At 48.1% G+C, this 12,315-nt stretch overlaps 1 protein-coding gene across 5 annotated transcripts in view; it reads left to right on the top strand.

Moving 5' to 3' along the window:
* The window catches only part of Csmd2 (CUB and Sushi multiple domains 2), a 547,650-nt gene that overhangs the window by 506,737 nt on the left and 28,598 nt on the right, over nt 1-12,315 (top strand). For all 5 annotated transcript variants that reach the window (XM_075945152.1, XM_075945154.1, XM_075945155.1 and 2 more), the window contains 3 exons: nt 4,374-4,547; nt 6,498-6,686; nt 10,382-10,555. In XM_075945152.1, the coding sequence (XP_075801267.1) occupies nt 4,374-4,547; nt 6,498-6,686; nt 10,382-10,555 (537 nt within the window). The remainder of the gene's footprint in view (nt 1-4,373; nt 4,548-6,497; nt 6,687-10,381; nt 10,556-12,315) is intronic.

The raw sequence follows: 12,315 nt of genomic DNA on the forward strand, positions 1-12,315 counted from the left end.
TAGCCAACACGGGCTTCCTCCCTTTACCTCTTAGCTAAGGTTTTGTATATTCTTTCTACCCCCAAAGATAAGATCACTACGTCCATTTCTTCAGGTCTCTATGTCTGTCATTCACTGTTTTTTATTATTCCCTTGTGATTTCTTCTAATGTACTTTTTGGGTTCATTTTCTAGTTTGTGTGCAAATTATATTACACGCATGCATACACAGGGAACAAATAACAGAAGCCTATCCAGGCACCCTCACTCATTTTCATTCTTTCATTTTGTGTGTCATTTTTGTGGTTGTAAACATTTGGAGCAATAAAATTTCTTCTGATCAACTGTTTTAATTGTATCTCATACATACTAATAATAAATGCTTATTTTTAGAAGCTTTTTAATTTGTCATTAATTGCTCCCAACACCTGGAAGATTTTAATAGAATAATTTTTTTTGATTTCTAAACCAAAGAGGTCTCTTTTGCTTTTATTGTATGTTCATTATGAACAATAATTCTATTTCTTGACATTTATTGATACTTGTCTTGTGTAAAACAGTTGATCAGTTGTTAGGAATGTCCAATATGCCCCGGAGATGATGAGCATTGTGGATAATCTGCTATACAAAAGGACAGGTGTATTCCTAAAAGGCCTAAATTTATAAATTACGCCCTCTGCATTTTTCCTGCCTTTTGCCTACTTGAGCTGTTTTCTTGGAGAGGCATGTTTAAGGTTTTCTGTGATGGGCGCATTTCCATTTGTCCCTGCCTCTCCCGCGGTAGTTTCCATGTTGTATGGTGCATATATATTCACAACTGCTATAGCTCTGTTGCAGATTCTGACTTCTCACCTTGAAAATCATCTTCTTCGTCGCTTTTAATATTTTTTAGCTTGAATTTTACTTTTCTCGATTTCAGACTGAGAATTGCAACTGCCACACTATTTCCTGGCACATCTTGGACCGTGCCCGAATGGCAGGCACATCTATTAAATTGCCCTTTCCCAGGCCAACATGAAAATCTTCCTGTCCATAGGTTAAAGTCATGCATATAGGTTGATTTGTCTTACACGTTTGGCCCTAATTCTCTTGTGTTTTCTGTCATCATGATGTGTCATTCTCTTTTGATATTTGGATCTTTGTTGTTGGCCCTGGACCTGTCACACCGAAATGCCACCTGTTCCCCGTTTTCCTGTTCAACCCTTTGTTACCTAGTTTTTCAGTACTAGTGTCCTTGAACTTTGACGTAGTGGATACACAACATGCTCCCCATTCCGCTTCTCATTCTCAGTGCCCTTTCTTCTACTCGGTCAGGGCTGGGAACATCTATTATGGACCTCATGTATTATAAATCTATTGCTCCCCCACGCTTTTGCTTTATTCTTGGACCCACAGTTAAATTCATCACCAATACCGCTGAAGCCTTCCCAGTTACTTCCCAGTGGGGTCAAGTTTAATCTTTAGTGGAATCTTCAGCACAACACTTTACATAGTCTTCTTCAAGTTCCTCCATGGGTTTTGCGTGTGTGTGTGTGTGTGTGTGTGTGTGTGTGTGTGTGTGTGTGTGCGCGCTACTGCTTCTGGTGGTGATGGTGGTGGTGGTGATTGTGTGTGCGCGTGCGCACAAGCGATTGCTGTAGATCAACCCCATGACCTGGTGTGTACTAAATAAGCACTTTGCCACTAGGCCGCATCCCCAGCCCTTGGTATTTTAGCACCAGGTCTCCTTATGTAGCCTCAAATTTGTAGTCCTTGTCCTCCCAGCTCCTGAGCACTGGTGTGATAGGTGTGTATCAGCACAAAGGTATGCTTGCTTGCTTGAAACTCCTTTCTATTCCCTGTCACTCGAAAGGCAGATGGATTGGCCATAAAATCCTTGATCACGAGGGGGACTTGATCGGGGGAGGGGGAGGGAAATGGGAGGCGGTTGCGGGGAGGAGGCCAAAATCCTTAATAAATAAATAAATTTTAAAAAGAAAAGAAAAAAATCCTTGATCACAAGTTATTTCTTTGATTTTTCTAAAATATTCTTCCATCATAATTTTATCGGTGTATGTTACTACATGTGTGCATGTAAGCCCACGCCTCTTTTAGTGTATTTATTTAAACACATTTCAGCGTACATGTCCATAGGGAAATGATGACAGCTGTCGAGAAAATTACAATATCATTTCCTTTCTTTCGTGCGGATGGGAAGCATGCCTGAAGCCTACTCTCTTGAGAAAAGTCCAGCGCGCAATACAGCGCTGTTAACTGCAGGCCCTGTGCTGTGCCCTGAGCCCCAGGCTCTGTCACTGTCACTAGTCCTGTGGGGCTGCACCTTTGGATCATCACACCAGCATTTCCTTTTTGCGCTCGCCCTTCCCTGAGCAACCACTGTTCCACGCTCCGTCTGAACATTCAACCTGCAGAAGTGTATTAGGTTCCCACTGGGTGGTTTTCAGGGAAGCTCTGCTTGGTTTTCACTTTGTCCCTGAAGTCTGATATTTCTCCGAGGGCTGAATGCTACATGACAGCTTCCCTGGATATCCTGTGGGTCTCTGAATGCATCTATTCTACTCTTATTCCTCCTAGATTATAGTGTTAAGGTCTGGCTCAGGCCTGCTGTGCCTGGCCTGTTCATTCTTCAACTCCCAGGCAGTTTAAAGCCCAGGGCAGTCCTGTCCTGGTTGTCGCAGGCCTAGGTTTTCTGTTCTTTTATTTGTTCTTGTTAATTTGCATTTGGGGGGATTTACTTGGGCACCATGATCCTCTGCTACCTACAAGTAATTTGGAAAATTCTTCACTTTTTAGAGTTCCCTAAAGTGAGCCTTTATGTAAAATGCAAGGGTTTTTGCTCTTTACTGTTATAAGGCAAAGTTTTGTCTCTAATTGCTCCTCTTCATCTAACTCCACATACATGGAGCAGGCCACTAGACAAGCAGGCTGCTCCACAGTAATGTCTAAAACCAGCCTTAGCGACCTCCTTGGTGTTAAGTTTACAGAAAGTGAGACCAACCCATATCTAGCCCTCCTTCCAGATGTGTCTACATCAAACACGTTTCATTACACCTAAGAGGCTCACATGAAAATGCCTGATGTCGGGGCCGGGTACAGAATGCCTGACTAGCCTAAAGACACTCTGGCTAGACTTAGGTCAAAGTCACAGGTCTTGGGATAAACTCGGGCTTTCATCCCCATGAACCGGTGTGCCCGGCATAAACAACCAGAAAGATTTATTTTAGGCTCCAAGATGCAGAAGCGTTCATCCATCATGGTGGGAAGGCATTAAAGGAGCCCACAGTTCATGTCACAGCAGCCAGGAAGCCCAGAAAGGCAAAACAGGAGGAAGCCAGGGTCGCTAAGACCAGCCCTTGATGATGTACTTCCTCCCACTAGACTCTGCCTCTTCCTTTCCACCATCTCCCAACTGCCACAGCGTTACCATTCCATCAAGGGATTACTAGTCTGTTCATTGGGTCAGAGCAGCCCTGTTCTCCTGTCTGAGCATGCCCTCATCGAGGCATGCAGACATGGGCTTTTCTGAACTTCGGGGTGTTTTCCCACGCAGTCAAGGTGACAATTCAAGTGAAGTATCACAGCTGTCTGCTCCAGTCAACTTCCGCTTCTCTCATTGGCAGCAAAAGCCACTGTATTCTGAGCCAAGTTCTTCCCCCATCATTTCTCTGCTCCAGCCAGAAAGAACCTCCTCGTGAAAAGGAGCCCTGGTTCTGAGCCCCACTGCCAGGAGATACAGGGCAAGAGACAGGATGTCACAGACGAAGCTCTGGAGCAGGCGGCAAACACAGGGCTCTGGGGGCAGAATAGCACACAGGAGGTAGCAATGGATGGCAGTGGCTGTTCCTGTTGTCCCCGAACAAGGTCTGCAGCCTGGGAGTAAGGGGGAGGCAGTGAACTCGGGCTGCAACAGCAGAAGACATGCCTGGGTCACCAGTGACCCCTCAGGCTGGCACTCTTCCCTCTTGGAACTACCTGACATTTTAGATTATCTTCCGAGGCCTGGGATTGTCCCCTCGGCTCTGTCTGCGCCTCACGTTGAACTACACTGACCTTTGTTTCTGACCTCTCCTCACTTCCCCTTGTAAGCTTTTTGGTCTGTCTTCCCTTAAAAGTCGGGGCTCCCCAGGTTGTCATGTCATTCATCACACTTCTGAGTTAGATCGAATGGCTTTTAGCTTTGGTGGGGGCATCATGATCCTTTGCCCAGCTGGCACAAAGTTAGCAAATAATACTAATTGCGAGGCATACCTCGCCTGTCCCGCATCCTCAGTGATTTAGCCAAAACCTCCTCTCCCTGGAGACAGATGCAGGTCAGGCAGCATCCCAGGTGAGAAGAGGCTGATGTGGGGCTGTGGAATAGATGGTGGGCTCACCTATCTTCTGTTCTGATTGCAGCAATTACCTGTGGACACCCAGGCAATCCAATCAACGGCCTCACTCAGGGCAGCCAGTTCAACCTCAACGACGTGGTCAAGTTCGTTTGCAACCCGGGATACATAGCCGAGGGGGCCGCCAGGTCCCAGTGCCTGGCCAGCGGTCAGTGGAGTGACACGCTGCCCACCTGCAGAAGTGAGTCACCCTTCCTGCCCTGCTGTCTCCCCCACCCTGTAGGCTTCTGCGGCCTAGGAGGACTAGCCATTGGCATTCAGTCCCAGGGTCATTTCCCTCATGCAAGGAATCCTTGAGGCTGTGAAAGGTCACAAGTGGAGCCATTAAACCCCTAGATACAGTTGTGGAACACTTCATCGTGGGTCTTAAGAAGAAGTCAAGTTTCATCTTGCAAGCTTTATTTAGTTCATAGAACAAATAATTTATCATCATATAATGCTGCTGCATATATGCGTGTGTGCATGCCTGTGTGTGTGTGTGCACAAAGGGTCTTCTTTCACATAAACAAGGAATTTAGAAGTTGTATCATCTCTGAGGGACCTCCTGGCCTTTCCTCACGGTTGCAAAATTGCTGCTGTGGCTCCTTTGTAACCGCATTCACTCGTGCTCTGTTAATGAGGAAAGGATTTAAACAGCAGAATGGGAATGAAAAACAAATCTAATTGAGATGGAAAAGCAGGGGTGGACGGTAAGAGATGCAGAGAGGAAGTCAGATGCTCCTGGATAACTCTAGACTGGCTGTGAAGGGTTTTTCACCACAGTCCAGCTATGAAACCTCAGAGACTCGTCAAAGGTCAAACTAATACCTTAGGGCTGGGGAGGCAGCCCAGGCATTAAAGCCTCTGCCTGAGGGGTGTGAGGATCTGGGCTAGAGCTCTACAGCCCACAAGCTTGCCCCAGGGGCTCAGTTCAGCCAGTCTAGCCTAATTGCTAAACTCCAGCCAGTGGGAGACCCTATCTCCCAGGAGGTGGGCAATGTGGTCATGCAAGGTCGTCCTGCATCCACATGCACATACAAACACGTGTGTGCACATACATATGCACATGCATACACACATAGATAGCTTTTAAAAAGTGAACATCGCCTAAGAAACCACATCTGACCCTTTGGCGGCTCACACCTTTAATCCCAGCACTTGGGAGTCAGAGGCAGGTGGATCTTTGTGAGTTCAAGGCCAGGCTGGGGTACAAAGCAAGTTCCAGGACTGACCCACAGCTACTGGGAAACCTTGTCTCGGAAAACCAAAATGGAGGAGGAGGAGGAGGAGAAGAAGGAGGAGGAGGAGGAGGAGGAGGAGGAGGAGGAGGAGGAGGAGGAGGAGGAGGAGGAGGAGGAGAAGGAGGAAAGAAAGCCCACACCTGAGGTTGTCCTCTAACCTGTATATAACCCATATATAAACATTTGAGTGCACTCGCACATACTGGAAAACAAACCTTATATAGTAAAGTAAATATCCCACTTTACAGAAGGAAAATATACCCATGCCTTTTCTAACCACCTGACTCTCTGAATATGAGACTAATGTAGTATGGTACACATGGAAGTGTTTGGAAGCCAAAGCACACGGTATGGGTTATGACAAGAATTCTCATGATTCGAAACACTCTGATTTTGCTTACACCCTCTTTGGAAACCCTTGCTCATTTTAAAAACCAACTGAGTCCGCCGGGATACTAATGCCTTTCGAAATACTCAGAAAAGTGACTAAAACCATTTCAGAGGGAGAACAAGTGCTCCTCACACCAGGTTCGGTGTGTCTGTGTCACAACAGATGAGCTTTGGGAAGGAGCCACGCTATGCCAGGCGTCAGGCACACAGAGGCAAGACAGCCAGGCCCTTGAGGGTGGAAGCAATCAGCGCAGGGCAGTCAGCACTGGGAGCGCTGAGGGAGAGAGACTGAGTGGTCTAGGAAGGGAAGCCGGCTCCTCGGGGGAGGTGTGGCCACCTGGACATGGAGGATGAACCCATGACCAGGTGACCAAAGCAGAGCAGAAGGGCTGCGGTCTCAAGGCCAGACCAGCTTCCCGTTTGTTGTCCTCAAGCCATGATGGTTTCTTCAAGCTGCCATCAGAGCTTGAGATCATCCTCACGACCGGATCTCAGTGTCTCACTGTCGCTTCCAATCACAGTCATCAACTGCACGGATCCTGGGCACCAAGAGAACAGCGTCCGGCATGTCCATGCCAGCGGCCCCCACAGGTTCAGCTTCGGGACCACTGTGTCCTACCAGTGCAGCCACGGCTTCTACCTCCTGGGCACACCGGCGCTCAGCTGCCAGGGAGATGGCACCTGGGACCGACCCCGTCCACAGTGTCTCTGTAAGTAGATCCTTTTGCTTTGCGTAACTGGTGGGGAGACATATCACAGAGCACCCCCTGTGTGTCCATGTGGCACCCCCCATGTGTTCCTGTGTGTGCACATGCATCTTATATCACTGCAGCATTCTGACTGCTCCTTGGACATCAGAACCCTTCTTGGGGCCCTGTTGCAAAGGTGCCATGCTAATTTACACAAGTTCTTCCTGGATGGGGGTTGTTCCCTATCCCCTCTGATACTGCCATTGAACCCTTAAGGCCTTTGGGGATTCCTCCCTGCAGAGCTGACCGTGTAGTGAGACATATTGTCATTTTACCCCTTTCTGGATTTTCTAGAAAGATAACATGTCATCTTTCTTGTAGCTGTGACAAAGTATTTGACAAATGCAACCTAGGAAGGGGGGATGCTTTTGGGTGACAGTCTGGGGGTACAGTTCCCTGTGGCAGGGAAGTCATGGCGGCAAGAGTCTGTGGCAGCTGGTCATGCTGTATCCATAGATGAAGCAAGGAGTGAGTAGTTGCTGGTCTCAGCTCATTTTCTCCTTTTCTATGTAGCCCAGAACCCAGCCCTTGGAATGGCGCCACTGCATTTAAAATGGGTTTTTTTCCTTACTTAACCCAGTCCAGAAGTTCCCTACAGACATGCCCAGAGACTGTCCTCTAGGTAATTCTAGATTTTGCCATGTTGCTAATTAATTTTAAACCATCATATAAGACATGAGCCCCTTTCCGCAGGAGGACTGAAGTGAACTGCCAGTCTGTCTGGATGCCAGTATCCAGGTCAGTCTGGATGCTAAGTCTGGCATTGCCACTGAACAAACCACACAGCTTTAGAGAAACCCATTATCCTCCCAGCATCCTGGCTTCTTTAGAAAATGATGCATATACTAAAAAATCAAATGCATCATAGGACAGAACATGCACTGTGAGAAACGGTTTACATAATCCAAGCCTGCCACGCAAAACAGAGAAGGCACCCACACTTCTTCACTTAGCAACTGAACTCTTTCTTTTGGTCCTCATGAAAGGGAGCCCCAGACACTCTGTGGAACCCTTAAGTACCCTTACTCATGGGGTCCATTGTCACTCTCGACAATGTATTTCTTTCTGGTCTTTGTTACCATTTCAACTTTGAATAGTTTCCTTCCTTGCGACTATTAATAAAGAAAAAGAAAATGCTGGGCTAACCATCCCATAGGGTTGTTCAGAGGCTGCATGGGTGAATCCACAGAGCACTCCTTTACTCTCTGGCACCTGGGGCTACCCCATGAGTGACAGTGGCGTTCATTGCTATTAGGAAAAGTTACAGGAACAGTATGGAGAAAAGGGAAGCCAGGGGAGGGGCTGGTTGCTGGCTCCTCCGTCTTATGGAATGAGTGGTGCCCTTGGGAATCCGCACTCCTGCTGCTAAAGGGGAATCTCGTGGGTTGTTCCTCCCCAACTCCCTGACACAGAGGCGAAGATCCACTCCTGAAGCCTGAATGGCTACTGAGCTGTGGCCATCACTAACCAGTGCACCCGTCTTTGTGAGCCCTCACCTGCTGTGAGCTCTCCAGTCTGGGTGACATTATTCAAAGACCCTTGCTTCTAGGTGTAGTAGGAGAACAATTTTTACAGCTCACTGTCAATATTTCTCTTGCCCGAGGACCCTTGCATGGTCCTCCCAGCCCTTGTATGAATGATAAGTTGTTTGGACAACTGCCTGCATATGGTGTGCCAGCCCAGCTTTGGAGACATTAGTGGCTTCCAGTCATAAGGGGTATTCTGGTCTTCTTTCCTTCTCAGCCTCAGTGTCCTGCCTTATGCCCTGTCTGGATATAAATATGGTGACTATGAAGATTCTCCTGCCTTTTGGCATAATTTTCCATCCCACCAGCCATCTCCCAAATAACCACACAGCACACAGGGACTTATTATTAACTATAAATGCTCAGCCAATAGCTTAGGCTTGTTACTAACGAGCTCTTACAACTTAAATTAACCCCTATTTCTTCTCTATACTCTACCACGTGACTCGGTACCTTTCCTCAGCATGGCATGCCCATCTTGCTTCTCCCCAGGTCTCCTGGTGGCTCCACCCTTCTTCATCCCAGAGCTCTCTCCCTATCTGTAAGTCCCGCCTAACTTCTCCCTGCCTAGCTATTGTCCGTTTGGCTCTTTGTTAAACCAATGAGAGCAACACATCCTTATAGCATACAAAAAGATTATTCCATAACAACTGCCTCACAGCAATACTCAATCAAAACCATGATCACATCCTCTGAAACAGCTTCATGGCGGCCTCATCCCGATTGTCCCTCCACAGAGCCACCAGTGTGATCCTGACATAGCGTGAACTGAGCCATGTCCCTCTGGTGCTTCTTATTATGCTTAGAATAAAATCAGAACATTAGACCATGACCTGTTTCCAGTGCCACCCCCATGTCCTGGTCCACCCTTCCCTGGTTCATCTGCACACGGCTGTGGTTTGGATACGAAAAGTCCTGCACTGCACGGAGTCATGGGTTTGAATAGCAAGTCTCCAGCTAGTGGTGCTGTTAGGGAATGCTCTGAAAGCTTTAAGAGGTGGAACCTCCCTCCAAGAAGCAGGCCACTGGGGATAAGCCTTGGTGATTTATAGTCCACTTCCACTTCCTGTCCACTCTCTACTCCCTGACTTCAGACACAGATAACTGACTGCCTCAATGCCTTCCCCACCATGATGGACTATAGCCCCTCAAACTGAACCAAAGTAAGTCCTGTACCCTCAAGTTGCTTCTGCCAGATACTTGGTCATAGAAACAAGAAAAGCAGCTAAGATACACACCAAGTTCATCCTGGCTTCAGCCCTGCACAAGTCATGTTCCTTCCTTGATGTCCTTGCCCCAGATGGCTCAGTCCTGACCTGTCCTCACAGAGACCATTCTTACCACCCTATTTAAAAGCAGTCCCGCCCCTCAGCTTGCCCCCAAACACCTCTGCCCTTTCTCGTCTTTGCCTCTTATCGTAACACCGCTATTCATTTACTCCTTTTTTAGCCTCTCTTCCCCATTATAAGCTCTAAGAGTACATGAACTTTATTCCCCGTACACACAGACCGGAGCCTGTCACGTAATAGGCAATAAGCAAGGTACACTGACCAAGAAAGGGGGAAACTAAGCCCAGTCTTGGCACCCTAACCTGTGCGTCTCAGTCCTGGGGTCTTGATATTATCCCTGGCCTTCACGGCTATGTGTTGATGTTTCAGGCAAAGGAATTTGCAGAGTGAAGGAGGTGAGGCAACTTTGAGTTCAGAGAAAGGAACCAATGAAAACAGCCCAGGAAGGTCGGCTTCTTGTGTGTTCTGTATATACCATCTTTCTGCTTGGGCGTATCTTGGGTCTGCCCTATGGCAGGTAGGAAACAGGGAGAGATGAGCAGGAGGGACAAGAAAAGGAACCGACGTTACTGCATACCTACTATGTGCTGCAAGGTATTACCAGCGTTACTGCATACCTACTATGTGCTACATAGGTATTATTACCCTTTGCTTCCAACCTAGAATCGGTGTGAAGTGGGCGGGCTTTGTCTGCCGATGTCTGATTCAGGAGCCAGATGGAAGCTCATACCCACAGATACCAAGGTTTCCTCCCCTTCCTGGCTTCCCACAGCAAGCCTGTGTGGAGTGATGGTGGCCCATCCCCAACAGAGCCACTGAGATGTTTACTCTCTTCCCGCAGTGGTGTCCTGTGGCCATCCTGGCTCTCCACCTCATGCCCAGATGTCCGGAGACAGCTACATAGTGGGGGCCGTCGTGCGGTACAGCTGCACTGGCAAGCGAACTCTGGTGGGCAATGCCACCCGCATGTGTGGACTGGATGGACACTGGACAGGCTCCCTCCCCCACTGCTCAGGTATGGAGTGTGGTGTGCAGGGCACCGGAGGGGCACTGGCTGGTGGGAGCATAGTCCGTGAACATGAGAACATTACAACTTGGGAGCCTGTGGCCCATCTTTCACAAGACAGTGCCGCTAGAGGGGACTCCAAGTGCGCTCCGGCCCTTCGTCAGTTCTGATGGAATCCAAACAACCAAAGGCCAAGGGCACTGCTCGATGAGGTCCACCTGGAGCGTTAGTCCTATCTAGAATCTGAGTCCGTGTACTCCTGGGAATGACAGTCCAGGTTCAGGCCCATCCCGGTGGTCTTCTCGCCCCTGTTTCAGGATCCCTGGGCCCCAATCTGCCTTATTCTCTCTCATCAGTACCTAATTCAACTTGTCCCATGTTCTGACTTCCTCCCGGGATAGTCTCTGCACTGAGTCACCATCCCCAGGCAATCCTTCTACTAAATTCTAACTCACTAGTCTCCGGGAGAACCCTGGCATGTAATTGAAGTAGCAGATGCAGGGAGCCACCAAAGATCCCATGACCACATTCCCTAAACCAGCAATCCATCCATAATGTCTTGAAACAGAGCAAAACATCTGGAAGTGAGTTGTACTGCCACCAGCAGAAATCACAGGGCTAAAAAGCCACAGCCACAGCTGAATCTGCTTTGGGGTAAACCTACCTGGCACTACCAAAGAATGCCGCCAGGGGGCAGATGCTCTGGAGCCTGAGATTTCCTGGGGAGCCTGCCTTCCAGTTACCAATTCTTAGCCCTCCCCCCTTCTAGTTCCTTCCTAGAGGTAAAGAGCCCAGCCTCCTTGTCACAAAGGGCCACATCTCCTCATTAGACACACGGCCCTTGTAGTTCAAGATATCCAGAAAAAGCCTCTTTACCGGTGTTTAGGACTCTGATCGAATATTGATCCAGGTATATATTAAATCTCTCCAAAAAGAAAAAAGTCCCCAAACCACTGTGCCAAAGGGTAGCTGGTTTCCTGGGCCAACCCCAAACACATTACTATGACCACTAGGATTTTTGCTGTTCGGCCTTGTTAATCTCATGGACCACTTGACAAATGAAGTCATAAGACTTTTTATGAACCATAAAGATGCCTTTAGCCTGGCTGGAGGGAGACCTGCTATCAAGATCCCTGACTGCCTCCTTTGGGACTTCCAGTGGATGTGACTGGGATGTAGACTAGAAAGGGCAGAGTCTTGTACGCAGAGGTCCTGGGTATCCAGAGCAAGTTCCAGGAGGAAGGGGCATTCAAAGGAGGGATTGGTCCAGCTCTTCCGTGATAATATTTGCACATAGCGCTTCCTTCTAGACATTGTTCTGGGACAAAAAGTGTTCTTAAAGTCTCTTTGATCTGCTTTTTCTCCATGCAAAGGAAAGTGCCAAGTACAGGAGAAAGAAGCAAAAAAGAAGCTTCAAGAACTTCCTGCCCAAAAGCACAGTCATCCTCTTGGGCACAGTGTGGAAGTGAAAGTCACTTTCTTCTCTAGCATTGAGCTAGCAGAAGCTAGAAAGCATGACGGAGGCCATTCTTGTCCAGAAAGCTGAGCCAAAGCCTCCCTGGCTAAAGCACGCACATGTCTTTTGCAGAGTCCTCTCCTGTGTGTCTAAGAAAGAACACATTTGCCAGTCAGTGGTGGCGCACACCTTTAATTCCAGCACTAGGAGGAGAGGCAGGCGGATCTCTGTGAGTTCAAATCCAGCCTGGTCTACAGAGTGAGTTCCAGGATAGTCAAAGCTACACAGAGAAACCCTGTCTGTGAAAAACAAA

This window comes from Microtus pennsylvanicus, chromosome 13 (assembly GCF_037038515.1).
Source record: "Microtus pennsylvanicus isolate mMicPen1 chromosome 13, mMicPen1.hap1, whole genome shotgun sequence".
NCBI lineage: Eukaryota > Metazoa > Chordata > Mammalia > Rodentia > Cricetidae > Microtus > Microtus pennsylvanicus.